Raw genomic sequence first — 17163 nt, 5'->3', positions numbered from 1 at the left:
AACTCGGAGTGACAACGAAAGGGAACCTATAACACATCCAACCCTCTAGCATGTGGAAATTTTTTCTGTTTGTAAACATGTTTGAGCCCTGTAAGTAGAACAGTTGAAACATGTTTAGGCTCATTAAATCATCCTTTGACATTCACGACACATATTCACACTGCGATAAGAACAGTTTATTCTGGCATCACTCTCATGACTTTGAGAGTGATATAAACTCACAGGTTTATATATCTGAGCCATATCTAAGTCCGCAGCCATCTCTCTCTCTCTCTCTCTCTCTCTCTCTCTCTCTCTCTCTCTCTCTCTCTCTCTCTCTCTCTCTCTCTCTCTCTCTGTTTTCTGTTGCATCAGCTGTGTGATGGTGGTGTTTGCTCTGGCTTTGGGCAGAGCTCATTTCTTTATTTTATTACCTGTCCTTTCCAACACTAGAAGAACATCAATAATGCTCTGAGCTTTCACCATGAGGCTCACAGAGCTACAAAGACCCTCAAACATGGAATCAAATCTCTTTGTTTTGGAAGAATTGTGGCAGGCTGTGGCCCGGCTGATGTATTCACATTCTGACAAGCACTGCAGCGGTACTGGATTAAAATGAATTACAGACCTGTGCCTGCTGTTGTTGGGCTAATGAGGAGGTCTTTTTGAGTTTTTCTCTGATGAGGAAAAGCGTAGCATGCATGGGATGCAATAAAGATTTCCTTGCAGGATAAGATGGGATGTGAGAATCAATTTCATTGTACAGGATTAGGTGCTGTCTGATTGGAGTCAGGAAAAGGAGGATGAGGGGTGTTACTGAGATGAATAAGTGTTTAATTCCTAGTTCACATGGGAAATGCATAAACGGTCTAATGTGAATTAGAAAGTTGCTATGTTGGGAAATTTGCAGAATACTAAACAGGGATGAATACAGAAAGAATGACTTGCAGCTACTGATGACATTGTGTTGATGCCACCCGTGCAGAAGTCCCCTGGTGCCATGCTACTCATGGTGGTTTTATTATTACTATTTTATTTATTAATTATTATTGGGATTCTGTTGATTTGTCTGTATTTGATTTGTCTGTCATTATTAAATTCATCGACTTAATTGTTAAAATGCTTAATTTACTAAGTATTTGATTTAATATTATCAATTTGACATATAGTGCCCTATCATAGACCTGGCACAATGGTGCGCTGATGAAGTGTTTTTTTTTTTTCTTGTTTCAGCCTGACTCAGTTATCCTTTTCACTAAAAAATGAGGTGTGTTCAGGCACATTGTTGGCGTGTTGCTATTTTGAGGCAACTGAAATAGACAGTGCAATTGACCAACAAAAACCAGATCTAAAGTCAGTAGCACAATATTTTTATTTATTTATTCATTTTTGTTATTTAAAGAGCACGTTAGTAATGTGCCTAATGTGCGCATTCACTCTGCTTATTACACACACACAGGGATGTCCAGCAGCACACAAACTACCCAAATATTACAAATAAAAGGATTACAATGTAAAGATTAATATTGAGTACATACAGATATGGTGGAATCCGGCTTGTCCCGTAGATGGTCTGGTTGCGCACTTTAACCTCACGCACGAGCAGATCCGTTTGCACGCTGGAGACGAGTTCAGTCTTTCCGCTTGCAAATTCCTCCATGTAAATAGCTAATCTGCCATGGCACGATCACAACTCGCTTTTAAAGGGGATGGAAGATGAGACTCTGGTTGGTTTATTTCACGTTATGCCCAAAACACACCCATTTAGACCATTTTTCTCGTCGTTACTAGCAAAAGCGGATTTCGGACATGCCCTAAGTTCAATTGCACCCTGAACTTTAGACCATACGCTTAGATCGTTAAAATAGGGCCCTTTGTGAATTACTACTGTGATCTGGGACTGTAGATCCACCTCTCTGATTTAGGCACCTGAAACTTTAAAATGATGTGTGCACTTGATATACATATATGCCTGGTTATAACGCTCTTCTCCATCATTTCCATTAGCCTGGTGTTAATTGTTCTAAAAGTGGTACAACTGTTTGGTAAATTCACCCCTTAGGGTTTTGCGAATATAAGCCATAATTTCATTAACATATGAATTAATATTCTCAATTTTTTATTACATTTGTATGCTGTGTTATATTTAAATTCACCCTTCATTCAACGCTCTAGTTAGTCATGGCATGCACACATTCTGATTAAAAGTTACATCAAACTATGTTGGTCGATGGTGATTCTAGCCTAGAAACCTGTTTTAGCCTTCCCTTCCACTAACTGGGTCTCTAAGTGGTGAGATGATGAGCTGGTCTTCTTACTTTGGTGGTTTATTTCGGGATTTTGTTCCATGCTGCTCATCTCTGCGGGCTCCATCACATTAGCATAATGGAGCAGTGTAGCTGCTGTGTTGACCAGACAGGATGGGTGCTGTAGGAGTTTTTTCCATCTTCTTAAAGGTTTATTTGAATGGAGTTTTTTTTTTTTACCCTAATAAAAAAAGCTTATGCCGTAAATGTTGTAAATTAGCACAGAAGATATTTTCGACCAATTCCTTCAGTTTTGTAAAAACAATAAAATGCATGGACAGTTGCATCTGCGCTTATAATGGAAGCCTATAGGTCAAGTATAGACTACATAAAATATAATACTATTATGAAAGTATAACAATGACTCTTAAACATTACACTTTCAGAATAAGTGGGATGGATTCACTTGCTAACTTTTTCTTTGCAGTTACATAAAAAATCTTTATAATTCCACTATAATTATAATTAATATAATTATTGAAAAGTAGCCCTATCACAAAATGATTACATAGTACTGATAAAATTATATTGTTTAACTGATTTATACAAGTTAACTATTTTACAAAAATACAAGCCTCACATTTCTGCTTTTAAACCATGTTGGTACACAGGGTGTTCTTTCACCTTGTATTACATTGTACACCTGTGAAAATTCTCAATTCCACAAACTTTTATATACCGAGATTATTCTTTGAAATATTTATCAGGAATTAAAGGAACAGTCAGTAATAACCCACATGTTGTTCCAAACTCAGCCTTTTTTTTTCACTGAACACGAGGAGGCATTTAAAAAAGGACTATGATAAGGACTATGATAATGTATGGTCTAGTAGACTTGTGAGTGTTTGCAGTTATTGGAGATGTGGAAGAATAGAAAACTCTGGATCAAATCAAAGTTTATCCCACACAGATGGAAACAAATGAATAGTACATGTTTTCTTCCTCACTTCCAGTTCTTGATCATTGTTTGTTTGGAAGTTATATTCACAAAAACTCATTATACCAGTGGACATGGATCTTGTGTCTACATCTTGTTTTTAATCTCTTGAATAAATAAATAAATAAACAGCATTTTCGCTGCCAGGCAGGGGATAGGACTGTTCACACAAGGTGTAAATGAAATAGATTGAGAGTGACACAGAACAAACTGCCCATTCATCATGAGATTCATCTTCCATCTACATGCTTGGCAGGGGGGCATAGAAATCAACTCATCCCTGTCTCAGTAACACACCTCAGCCTCCTCTTCCACAGCACAGGGGCTTGTGTTCTATTAATGCTGGGCTTGCCGTTCTCTTGTGGTGGTGCCGTAGGTCAATTGGTAAATGTGAAGAGGTTATGGAGTACGCTGGAGGCTGCATCACTGTATCACTGTGGGTGTTTGAAACAGGGCGGGCAGGGGGACCATCAAGTGCTTGGCAGGGGATCTACACAGAAAGCCACAGTTTATGAAACTGAACAACTTACAGTCTCTTGTGTTGTTTAGCTTCATCATCATCATGCTTGCGAATTGATCTGATCTTAATAAAATTAATGAAATTATTTTGTCCTGTCCTGTTTTAATTATAGACTTGATAATTATTTCTTCCCTTTGATGATAGATGAACTTCTAAAGAAAATGAAGGGATGGTGAGGTTTTTTAATGTTGATAATAGAAAGATCTCAGATGTCATTTGACTTGCTGTTGGGTACATGTCTGACATTCTCTGATTAAATGGCAAATGACTGTACTGAGATTCAAAAACAACTTTTCTTTCAGTTGTTTACTTTCTCTGGCCACTGATGTAGTAGTTGGCAGCTGAAGATTTCGGCCGTTAGAACAAACACTGACAAACAAACACCCTGCCCACCCAGATTATTTTCAAAGTCTATTTGGAATCCACTGAGGCTTGTTGGAAAGAAAAGGTTAGGTTTGAATGACATAATAATACAATGGCACAAGAAAACACTCATCAGCTTTTTTAATCTTTAAACTTTCTTATCTGATTGGTCTCTCTCTCTCTCTCTGAGATTTGTGAAAGCATGTTTTATTGCTCTACTGTACACATCCAAATTGAAAACCTTTGGAAACCACATTACTTTCCCTCAAAGAACTTCTTTTAGCATCTTCTACAGTGCCTGTGGTTGCTGAGTATCTCTGCTGAAAAAGTTGGTTGTTGGTGTTCCCACCTGATGTCAGGATTATGTATTGTTGTTTTTAAGTTATCTGGGTTTTCATGTTGACCTAATTTCCTTTTGTGTGCCAGTTATTCAAGTGCCACTAATCAAGTTCACCTGTTGCTGATTTAGTTTCCTTGTTCACCCCTGTGTATTTAAGCCCTCGAAAGGGGATTATCACGCTGATACGTAGGACTTCCGGATTCAGTGATCTTTGTGCACTCCCACTTCCGTTGAGTCACCGATCTCGCTGGCGAACTGATGACGGACAACACTAAAGTTTATTTATACGTCATCCCTGGTAAATTAGTTTGATTCACTAAAGTGCCGGCTGCAAATAAATGTGCTACCTTGTTTAAAGTTTTAACCCAGTTCTTCCTTATACTCAATTCAGTCGGAAATCCACGAAAACTTACGTAGGGTTGGCGTTGTTGGTTAGATTTAAAAATTGTAACAGAGCAGTGAGATATATAGCCTTCGTCTCAGCCATTGTTGAACTGCGTCGGAAGTGGACATGCACAAAGTTGACAAATCCCGCCCATGAAACCCGGAAGCGTGATAGTCCCCTATTAACTTTGTTCAGTTCGGCCCTGAAAGGGCTGCAAATTTTATTTTTCAAGGAGGCAGAGACATTGAGGAGGATTGTGGAGGATTTTACCAAGGTCTACCAGCTTGCATCCTCTAACGACCCTGCTCTGATGGAGGGTTTCAGGTCCAGGCTGGACATTGACAATAAATTACTGATGCCAAAAGGCGATATCAGATGCACCCCATGTCTTCTTCATTGCTGCTGATTCCGCCCTGCACCAAGCCTGTGTCATCTTCCAGCACCATGTCATTATTGATGCTCCCAACCAGCCTCCCTCTCCCGACTCTCTGCCTAAGCCAGCCAGTCCTTCGGCTCTGCCTCCGCTGGCTACTCTATTGCAACCCGAATCAGCCTAAGATCTAGTCAATAGCTCCACCTTTGCAAGAGGCTTCCCTGGGTATGCCTCCAGCAGCCGAGCCAATCACTGCATCTCAGCGAGTCAACCTGTTGGCTCCACCTGGAACCATCATCCTTACTGCTTCAACAGCTCCCTCATCCCTCCATCTTGGTCAGATGTTGTTCTGCCTGCACCATGGACTTCTGGGCCTTGCTGCACTTACTCCCTCCAGCTCTGCCGGGCTCCACGGTGCTTAGTCCCACTGGCTCAGCCTCCGTCCTCTGGCACCCTGGCTCAATCTTGAATGTTTCGTCACTGCTCCTATCCTTGGTCACCTGAACCATCTGTGGCGCAGTTCTCATTCTTCTCTATGTGCCAGTTATTCATTAAGTTCACCTGCTACTCATTTAGTTTCCTTGTTTACCTCTATTTAAGTCCTCAAGCTGCGTCCCAATTCTCCTACTTGTACTACTCCCTAAAAGTATGTACTCCTGTTGAAGAAAAAGTACATACTTTTGAGTGTATATCAAAAGAGTAGGCAAACTTTGGGATATACTACTTCGTCATCTTAAACAGACAACTCTGTCGCGTGCATCCTGTCACCGTAAAATCCCAGGATGTCTTTCGAAAAAGAAGGGGCATCCTGCCTTTAGAGTGGTCATGAATTGCGAAATCAAATTTTCATTGATCTTTTGACATGTAAGAGGTCATTGTACTAGGACAGTGGTAGTTTGAGGAACACTGCCATTTAGGGAATGGTAGAACTTGTTGTAGAACAAAGTGCAAAAATGTATTAAAATATTATGAAAGAAATCAAATCCTAATTTTGCCCATGGCTTTTACCTTTTTGAGAACATTAAAATTATGGCAGATGGATAATATATATCATGGCCTGTTGTAACATAAGAGTCTAGACAGAGTGGAGCGAACTGCCATGTATGTGTGTGAGTTAGTGTGTGGAGGGGAATAAAAGCGTTTCTGTAAGCCCACAAACATCGTGGCAGAAGGACTCGCTGATCAATAAATATCACCATAATACTTTGTAAAACAGTAAATGATATAGAGAGAAATCAAGAGACACAGAGCGATAACAGTGGGAAGAGGTTTTGAATGAAGAAGTAAATCTCACTGTTTCTGATTCCTTTACCAGCTGAGCAGTTGCTTTTGAAGTCAGTGTGCTGCTAAAAATAGAGATTACTTTATGTAACCGTACCCATTTAAGGCACAATGATGACAGCACATGTGGATCTGATGTACCTCTCTTTCTGTCTCTCCCTTGCTCTTCTTTCCCTCCTTCCATCTTTCTTTATCTCACGTTGCATAATTTAAGCAGTAAAGATCTAGCTGCAACATGCTTTTTGAATTATAGGCACAACATCATAACTTGTACTCATCAAGTTGTTGGAAAGAGTCAGGAGAACTGATCTGTCTATGTTCTGTTCACCTGATCTCGCACAGGTCCTCTCCCACTGCACGCACACCTGTTATTTAAACCAAGAGTGTTTAATTGCAGCTGATTAATGAATGTAGAAATTATCTGATCGTGCAGCAAGTGTGTACTTTCACAGCAAACGAATTGTTACATTTACAATGGTGTAGAACTAGGCTTTGATCTGATTTTGCAGAGACTGTCCTTCGTCACACTATTACACAAAATTCTAAACGAGTCGGCTTCAGAGCTTTGTTTCAATAAAAGCTGTTTTTGGACTAACAAGGAAGTTTTTGAGTTCTGAAATTTACAGGCTTTTATAGTACAATGACCTCTTACATGTCAAAAGATCAATGAAAAGTTGATTTCTGAATTCTTGACCAGTCTAAAAGCAGTTTCCCAAAAATGAAAATTGTGGCATAATATATCTCCACATACATACTTTATTTGTCCTGTGGTACACAAAAGAAGATATTTTGTAAAATATCTTTTTTGGTCTACACAGTGAAAGTCAAGGGAAAGCAGTCTTGTTTTGGACCTCACTGACAAAGCAGTACACAATATATCTTATTTTGCGTTTCTCGAAAGCATCACTTGCCAACTATGGTCACAATTTCCGTCGTTATCAGCATAGTTCAACGAGTCTGAGTTTCCCTGAACCATAGTTCCAATGAAAATTCGCTAGCAGCATCGCAAAGTTGTATAATCCAAAATTATTTTTTTCTGTACCACATAAGGAATTTTGAAAATAATTATTGTTTTCCAAACACTCCCAGCTCCCCTTTTGCCCCTTCCACACTGCTTGTCTTCAAACTTAATAAATTCCCTGTAAATAGCTTATTATAGGTAGTGCTGCCCAAAATACACAAAGTATACAAAATACTGGTTTAGCCAGACTTTAAAATAACAGACTCCTCAAACAAAGCACAACATGTCAACAAGTGTTTACACTTTATACGAATGGCGTACCTTTAGTTGTCTTTGCTCATTAAAACTAATAGAGGAGAAAAAAATTTACCCTTCATCTTTAATCTTGGTTTTCCTTGTAACAGCATTTCTGCTTTTTCCGCAGGGATCGGACAGGGTGTTCCAGTGGTGGCTTTGATATTGGAGGGGGGTCCTAATGTGATCTCTATCGTACTGGAGTACCTGAGAGACACTCCTCCAGTGCCTGTGGTGGTGTGTGACGGCAGCGGTCGTGCCTCTGACATCCTGGCCTTTGGGCACAAGTACTCAGAGGAAGGCGGGTATGTGAGGTTTATCTCTATCCACTCTAACAGTACGATAAGACATGAATATTCATTTACATATAGATGATGATGATTGAACTGTAGCACGGAATAGAGAGCGTCAGTAAATGCCCACTTTTTTGGAAGGATTTTTCCCATTAATTTTCTCCATAAGGACTTGTCAGACATGAACCAAGCCAACCAGATATGAGATGAATCACAAATGTTACACCCTTTACTTTAAGCTGAAACGGAATTTGGAATTGGAGATAAAGACGAGGTGTGCTTCATGCGTTTGGTTTTATTGGCTTTTTTAGCAATGAATACCCATCTCATAAAGCATTGCAAATTATCTATTCTTTAAATGTCCATAACTGGTGGGATTTTTTTTCATTGAAAAAAATAATAATATTTTTTTCATATTCATAGAATATTCTTGCAATATTGTAGTTTTAATAATAGTATAATAATATAGAAAGTAGCAATTGACATATCTATTGTATAAATATGTTTAAAATAATGAACACAATTAATGTTTATTTCACTTTCTGAAGCTATGTTCATGTTTTTGCTTTTTTTGCCAATTTCTTTGTATACATATATTAATGTTTACAAATTTTAATGTTAACTCATCATAGATTAATTGTGATTTAATGCACCTTACAAGATAAATTGCAAATAATCTGAGAAACCTGTATAGTTTTTTATGTAATACATTTTTAGTCGATTCACAGCCCTAAATTTTTCATTTACTGCAAAATATTTAAACAGGAAAAAATCGTATGTTATTGCATTATTGATTGAATATAATTAAATGTGCTTAACAAAATTAATCACAATTAATCTTTAATTTAATTAAAGAACTTAACATTCAATTCTATCATTTACTGAAAAATATTTACATTTGTACAAGGCATTCCAGTGAATATTGTCGAAATCACAGTCACGAGAGCTGTGGTGGGTCTTTTTTGAAAGGGTCATATTTTATCATTAAAAAGCAGTTTGTCTATGGATAAAATTAATGGGATTTTCCCTTCCGGAACCCTACTGTTGCGCTCTGTTGGAATATTTTCATTGTATAAATGAATTGCTCTAATATCACAGTCTCATCTTTCTCTCTGACTACATGCTAGAATCATAAACGAATCTCTGAGAGACCAGTTATTAGTCACCATTCAGAAGACGTTTACATACAGTCGGACACAGGCCCAGCATCTCTTCATCGTTCTGATGGAGTGCATGAAGAAGAAAGAACTGGTGAGTGTGGCTGTAAAAGTCCTAATGATTAAACCCCCCTGATCTGAGAGATTTAAAGAGATTCCTCTAGAGCCTTTTTGCTGTACTTTGTATCTTTGAGTTCTGTAGAGTTTTTTTCTGCCGCACATTCCTCTCTATGTCAGCATGCCGTTATTCTATCAGACAGTCAGAGATGCGTGTAAAGTGGCCCTTAAGCTTGGGGCTGATAAATGTCACTACCTCTGCAGCCCATATGAAGTACATTTCCTCAGGCCCTGAGACCATCTCTCTTCATATTAGCTTCTCACACACATACACTCTCTGTTTATCTCTCTGACGCACAGAAAGTAAAACTATTAAGCACTACCGTACCGATACTATCACCTAAAACTTGACATATATTTGAATCCACTGCTCCTCTGTTAAATTATTTACCAGATTGACGACTCCATAATCTGTATAACTTTTCAATTAGAGTGCACTTTCCAGAGAGCTCATTTAAAAGCTTTCAGACACTTCACATTTATCCTTCCCCTGTTACCTATTACTTCCAGAACATCCTGAAATGCCTCAATAAAGAGTTTTAACAATCAAGTTCAGTGTCGCCAGGAGAAACATATCCTACTTTTTATCTCAACATGCTTCCATATTTTTTAAATTATCAAGTAAATCAAGACCATGATTTGCATGCAAAACGTTTCTAGTTGTCTTTGAATGAGAATGTAGTTCAACTTAAATTTCTATGTTGTGTTTGTATATTCAGATTATGTTTTCAGTCATTAAATCATACATCCTCAAAGTGATTTTTGTGTTTGTTCTTTTATTAATAATGATTTGAATCTTCTTTTAGTCATTGTAGTGGTTTCACTCATTGTCTGTGCACGTGTCTATGTATTTGTGATTTTGTGTATGTGCACACCATGTTTTGAATTAATTATTTGTATAACTGTGTTTTCAGTGTTGATAGTGCATGCATTTCCACTGTGAAGTATGATCTGTTGCTGTAGATGTGTTAAACCTCATTATGAAGATGACCTTCTTAAGCATAGATATGAATCTTTGTACCCACACACCATATGACTTTTACTTAAGCATTTGTATTTATATGCTGTATTGGCTTACATGCAATTGTGTTCAGATGCAGTTTGGAGTGTAGCACATTGGCTTTAGTTTACATGCCACCCACTTGAATATTGTTTATCGATGTCTCAAAAGTGTGATCACAAAGCCTTTGAGACGCAACTAAGGGAAGAAAATTAAAAATGTTACTTAAAAAGTAGAATTGGCATTAAACCAGTGTACAAGCACAAAATGCCACTGCTAATATACCAAATAAACACACATTTATCATAACCTGTTATCGCTCACACAAACATGTACGCTTCCCCATCGGATGTGCTAGCAGATGAGTGCAGCATGTGTTTGGGACCTAGAGAACTTTAGTCCAATGCACTCATCTCACATTCATCATACATTCACACTGTTCAGCTCAGTCCTTGATCTCCTCTTTTAATCCCTTATTGCTGTACTATCCACTAAGGACAAAAAGCCAATGGAAAAATGTCCATGCTTGATGACTGGAAAAACTGCTTACAATTTACAATTATGATTAGAAAGCTAGAGTGAATGGGTATTAGAGGTGCCTTTGGCAGTCTTTGAAGATGGAGTAATTATCGTATCTTAGCAGTTTAATTTGAAGATGAAACAGAATCAGAGTACACGAGTATTGCAGCTTACTGTTTTACAATTTTTACTATTGCTGCAATATGTCATACTGTATTTATGGTACCCCATTTCCGCTACATAAGAAAAAAATTGTAGTTATGAAATAAAAAGTCAAAATTATGACATACAAAGTTCCCTTTCAAGGGAATTGGCACTGCGTCATATAACAACACTTTCGGGAACGCCTTCAGCATCTGAAGCATGTGTGAAAATAGTCAAGTGGGGACATACAAATTTTGTGGGAGCAGAGAATGCACAGGCAGCTCTAAAGGGGGCTGCCTATACTCACTGTGAGCAGCTACCGCTCAGGGCACTCCGTTCCCATCTGCCTTTGTTCGACAAGGTAGGCCAGGCCTTGTTCCTCACGGTTCGGGACCCGAGGCTGCACGGATTCTTAAGCCGTAGAGTTCTCAAGTGGAGCTTGCAGAGGAGGTGGAGACTGCTTTGGCCCTTTCTCTGCCTTCATCTGCAGGTTCTAGCTCTCTCATTCGGCCTTCTTCCACCCAATTGAGAGCCCAATGCTCAAGCTCTAGTTCTGAGAAATTGGAAGCTCTTAGCATCAAGGCGAGGGAAATCGAGGACTCGCCACCCTCCTCCCCTGCTTACGAGGAGCTGGTTGCAGATGTGACTCGTGCTGTGGCCAAACTTAACATTGTGTAGCTACCAGAAAAGCAGGAAGAAAAACGGATAAGTAAACAAGATGAACTCTTTCTGTCTAGCGGAGCACAACCTCAACGTCAGGGTTTGCAATTCTTTCACAATCTCCTCGTTGTGTCAATGAGATTGTGGAAGAGCCATACACTTCCCATTTATTGAGCCCAGCAACAAACATGCACTTCAATCATGAGCTCGAAGGAGAACAGCTATGGGTGGAAGAATCTTTGGTATCTTGTCTCCTCCTCATGTTGCGACATCCCTGAAAGCCCAGACACTGCCCACCAAACCATGCAGAACAACTTCCGATTTGATGGACAAAGTTATATGGGGGCTAGTTGTGCTGGTACATCCTTGCAAACCATGGTACCATGCATACCATGTAGCCATACCAAGTAGACTTATTAAGGGACTTTGATGAGGATGAGGGAGTCCGGCCCGACAACATTTAAGACCTGCATTGGGCAACAGACCTGCCTCTCCAAGCCATCAAGGGGAAGGCCCAAGCCATCGATTGCTCCATGGCATGAGGACTTCCATGAGGATTGTTATTCTCTTGAAGCCAGCTTTGGGGAAGAAGTCCTCATGCTCCTCGACGGAGTCTCATGCGTTTCGGGGCACAGCAGTTCTCGGTGAACGCACTCCTCAGTGCCCGACCGAAATCGTCGCAGCCCTGAGAAGTTTGCCTGTAGAAAATCGTGTTGGGTTGGAGTTATATAGAAGCATGGAAACTTTTATCAAATATATCTTAGTGAGTCCTGTGTGCAGTAGGAAAAGGGGTACAGAATCCAGGAGATTCAGGCTCAATATGCTAACGGTTTCTTTGATCATGAGTCAAATCAAGTCTGAGGACTGGTTTGTCACAATAGATCTAAATGACCCTACTTCTATATATGCAGTTCCTGAGGTTTGATTTTGTGGGCAAAGCATTCCAGTATCAGTTTCTTCCATTTGGCCCATCTCTATTCCATCGCACCTCTACAAGCTCCTCTGAGACAGGTCATTTGTGTTCTCAATTATATAGACAACTGGTTGATCTTAGCCCAGTCACAAAAAATGACGGTTCGACATCTGGGGCTCAGGCTCAATTGCAAAATGAGCATGTTTCCCCCCCTTCTATCCAGTCTATCCAGACGACAACCAGGAACCAGGATCAGGCTAGGCCAGGCTGTCACTGTAGAAAATGTTCAAAGATTGATGTGGCTCATGGCAACTGCATAAAACATGATACCCTTTGGCCTGTTTTACATGATACCCCTGAAGGGAAGAAAAGTTGTTCATGTCCTAAAGTCCTGTGCTGGGACCATTGTGTCATCAGCATCTCCTGGGCTGGGGTGCTGCCATGCAAGGCCGCTCAGCATGGGATCTGTAGAAAGATCATCATCTCTCGTGGCACATAAATTGCCTGGAGATATTGGCTGTATTTTATGCTCTTGGGTGTTTCCTCCCAGACCTCTGAGACCATCATGTTCTGGTTTGAAAAGACATTACATCAGTGGTCTCTTACATAAATCCCCAGGGGGCCTGAGGTTGCGCCCTCTGTACAGACTGGTGCATCAGGTCCACCTCTGGTCTCAGGGCAAACTGTTGTTACCCAAAGCTATGTATATTCCTGGAGACCAGAATGTAAGGGTAGATATTCTGTAGAGGCAGGGGCTGAAGCCTGGGGAATGGAGACTCCATCCCCGAAACGGAGAAGTTAATCTGTAGGAAGTTGAAGTGTATATATTTGCGTCTCGAGAGACAACTCACTGTCCGCTGTGGTTCTACCTCATGCATCCCTTTCTTTCCCCCAATTGCTCCCCATGCTTTCAACCTCGATTGCACTGCTCCCAGGAGTTCTAGAGAGGGTTCGCCAGGATGGGAATCAGTCTACTCTTGGTTGCTCCATTCTGAGTCTGGTTCTTGGACCTCATAGCACTCCTAGCAGGCCCTCCATGGGAGATTCCATTCAGAAGGGACCTTCTGTCACAAGCACAAGGTTTGATATTTAACCCTTGACCCAGGCTATGAGGGTTTAGTCTGAGGTTGTTGAGACCATCCAAATCTTTAGAGCTCCCCTCCACGAGGAAATTGTACACCTTAAAGTGAAGACTATTCACTTTATGATGCTGAGAGCATCAGTTGGATCCAGTTAATTGCCCAGTGGCTATAGGGCTGGATTTCATTCAAGATCATTTCTCTTGGGGTCTTTCCCCATCCATGCTTAAGGTTAACGTGGTGGCCATAACTGCCGTCCATGACCCTTTAAGCGGTGGACCATTGGGGAGACACCACTTGGCTTTGTTTCCTTGTGCTCTGAGGATGAGGGCTCATGCCACTGTTCCAACTTGGCTCGAACACACTGAGTCTGTGTCAAAGAAGTTACTTACACTAATGGTGGCTTTCAGACTGTCAACAACATCCCTTAGAGAGTGGGGGACTCACAGGCCCTGTCCATCTCTCCTTCCTGTTTCCTCCTGAGAGAGCTAAAGCCATTTTCTACCCTAGACATGATTGTGTGCCCAAAGTGCTGACTAATTTGGCACGGCCTATTGTTCTCCAGGCCTGCCATCCTCCACATGTGTTGGCGGATTAAGAGATGACACATTGTGTGCCTGGTTACGGCTCTGGAGGTCTATGTGCATAGGTCCTCCACATGGAGAAAGTCTAAACAGCTATTAGTTTGTCTTCGGTCTCCCAAGAAGTGGTCCCAAGTGTCAAAGCACACCATCAGCAAATGGATTGTCAAAGCAATCTCTACAGTATATGAGGCACACAACATGCCTTCGCTGATCAGGTCACACTCTGTGAGGAGTGTTGCATCCTCAAAGGCTCTATTGTTGGGGTTTCCCTTCAAGCGGTCTGCGATGCTGTGGTTGGGCCTCCCCACACACATTTTTAAGATTCTGTTGTCTGGACCTTCCTTCCACTCCGGTTCTCGAGCGCTCTTTTCCTGAGTTGTGCCTGGACAATTTTCACACCAGAGCAGGCATTAGTCACTGTGGCGCTGTGGGTATTTAGATATATTTACCACTGTGGGTAAATTATGTCTTGCTGTCATAATTTTGACAGACCAAGTCATAATTATGAAATAATTTTAATTGTTACATATTACGACTTCTGTCAATTATGATTATTTTTAATGTGGTGGAAATGGGCTTCTATAAATATGTACAGTATATACATACTGAGCACATTATTTAACAACTTACAGCTTGTAATTCTGTGTCCCACAATGCAATGTGACTATACTTGGTTTTCCAATTTGATGGATAAACAGGAACTTAGTGTTAACCTCACTTTTTCCAATGTATTAATTTAACTTACATTCTTGACAAAAAAAACATGTTTGCAAAAGTTTTTTAGAAATGTAAAATGACAGTTTTCTTTAAGATAATATTTGGATGCCATTTGAAATGAAATTGCAAGAATAATGTAGCATACTACTGTTATGTGCTACATAATTTTTTTTTTTTTTTTTTAAATAGTAGCCAGTTTGTAGTATACTGTGCTGTCCTCGGCAAGTAGCTAGTTTTCCATTTCACTGCAGCAACACTACTGCATAAATTCATCTGATTCGAAAATGCATTTCAATGTGCACCTATGAATCTGAAAAATTTTTAGCTGTACAGAACAATGTGCACTCGCTTCAATCACGTTATGGACAGAAGTCTGCCAACAGACAAATATTGAGGACTTATAAACACACTGAGCTTTGCACACATCTTATCTGATGTATTTATTTATCAAAATCATTCAATGGGTTTTGTAAGAATGCATAACATATCATACTGATCATGACATGTGCTTGAAGGCTAATGCTGATGCAACCATACAGTACATTCTTGTGTACAGTATGTATTGCATTAAGGTGCAAATAAGCAAAATATGCCTTGAGGAACTTGCAATGATAAAAACAATTGTCTGTGCTGTAGCATTTGTTAGGTAACCTTCAAACATATTTATAAGAAAATGAAATATGATATCTCAATGAAATATGAGGATAACACTAAGACGATCATGTGTTTTGTGATTAATCAAAAGTGGGATAATAATGAGATCGGAGGTGTCTTAAATCAGCCCTGTTCCTTTGAAGCACCTGAGCAGATGTTTAACCTGTATTCAACAGGACATGCTTCCATAGCCTTCTGCCTCTCAGTACATGACCTGACTACACTTCTCCAGATTTAGAGGGGGCAGCAGCAAACTACAATTAATTACAACCTTATTAGGGTCCTTTTGGGGATTCTGTTCTGTGTGAGATTAATTGGCACTTGACACATAAACTAAGCATTATGTCAGTCTTCCACTTCTCTGCAGTAGACATTCCTCTCATTCAGGATTGAATTCCATTCGCAATCTCTTTCCTACAGTGGAGGTCTTTGATCCTGCAGCCAAGGGAAGGATGGTTCAATTAATCAGACTGTCAGCCTCTCTGTCTATTTATCAGCCTCATTCTGTTTTCCTAGAGAATCTCCATTGGCTCAGAGAGGTGTTAGCACTGCTAGTTTTCCCTCACACCATTGCATTTTAATCTCCCATTCGAGGAAACATCATTGTTCTAGCTCTTGCTTAATTAAAGAAAATGTTTTTCAATGTCAAAATTTGTTCTCTCATCCCAGCTTATAATGTTTGGGTCTTCTTTTACCCTGAAAGGGATTATATTCATGTACAGCATTTCACTTATTAACTATTCACCCACACACACACACACACACACAAAAACCTCAAATATTGTTGAAATAATGATTTGAGTTGAAATTGTTTTTTTTTTTAATAATTATATAATTTAATTTATAATTTTTTTAAGCATTGCAAATGAATTGGTAGCTGTGAGAATGGAAAATATTTATTGCAAAATCATTGCTACAAAAAATCTGGTGCAGAAGTAAAATAGGATCCATTTTTTTCTTTTTTTTTTTACATCTATTATTGATTTTTTAAATTAAATATAACTTTATTTTTGAACTTCTTAATGTACAAAATTGAACATCATTACATCGTTATTTTAAATTTAAAACTTGTGTCTGATATGCAGTGTTGCCGTGAGCGTCAGTGAATAGTAAGAAATAAGGGTGTTCGACTTGAAGCTGCATATGGAGCCGTGTCGCAGTACTTTGTTGTCATACACCGTTCGGTCTGTGCAGCCTTTTCCAGCGCCGCTGGTGAGATGGTTCTCACTGCGGAACATGAAATCCACGGCGAGGAGTCGGATCCAGATCCAACTCCTCCCACCTTACATACTGTACACCTAAACCCAACTCCGCCCCCTGATCCCTAAACCCACCCCTAATCCCTAAACCCAACCCTTTTTCAAATAGTCTTCGTTAAAGAGCTTGTAAGCCATGAACCCAGCCAATCAGACAAAAGGTGAAATCACAACAGATTCAAGATTCAATCACAGAACTACAATCCCATGAAGCATTGTGAACAGCATAATCAAATCAAAAACAAATACAAAACTGCTCATTTACAAATTTTGATATGCAAAAACAATATTTTAAGTTTATTGTAAAATATGCATACAAACATTCAATATT

General features: G+C 39.6%; 1 protein-coding gene across 16 annotated transcripts in view; it reads left to right on the top strand.

The window, feature by feature from the left end:
• The window catches only part of trpm3 (transient receptor potential cation channel, subfamily M, member 3), a 127681-nt gene that overhangs the window by 73340 nt on the left and 37178 nt on the right, over positions 1 to 17163 (top strand). For all 16 annotated transcript variants that reach the window (XM_089130403.1, XM_089130402.1, XM_089130413.1 and 13 more), the window contains exons 7-8: positions 7870 to 8044; positions 9160 to 9283. In XM_089130403.1, coding sequence (XP_088986529.1) covers positions 7870 to 8044; positions 9160 to 9283 — 299 coding nt within the window. The remainder of the gene's footprint in view (positions 1 to 7869; positions 8045 to 9159; positions 9284 to 17163) is intronic.

The sequence above is a fragment of the Pimephales promelas genome, chromosome 4, assembly GCF_988280905.1.
Source record: "Pimephales promelas chromosome 4, fPimPro1.hap1.1, whole genome shotgun sequence".
Lineage (NCBI taxonomy): Eukaryota > Metazoa > Chordata > Actinopteri > Cypriniformes > Leuciscidae > Pimephales > Pimephales promelas.
The sequence above is the reverse complement of the archived record's forward strand: the minus strand, read 5'-3'. Positions and strand labels throughout refer to the sequence as shown.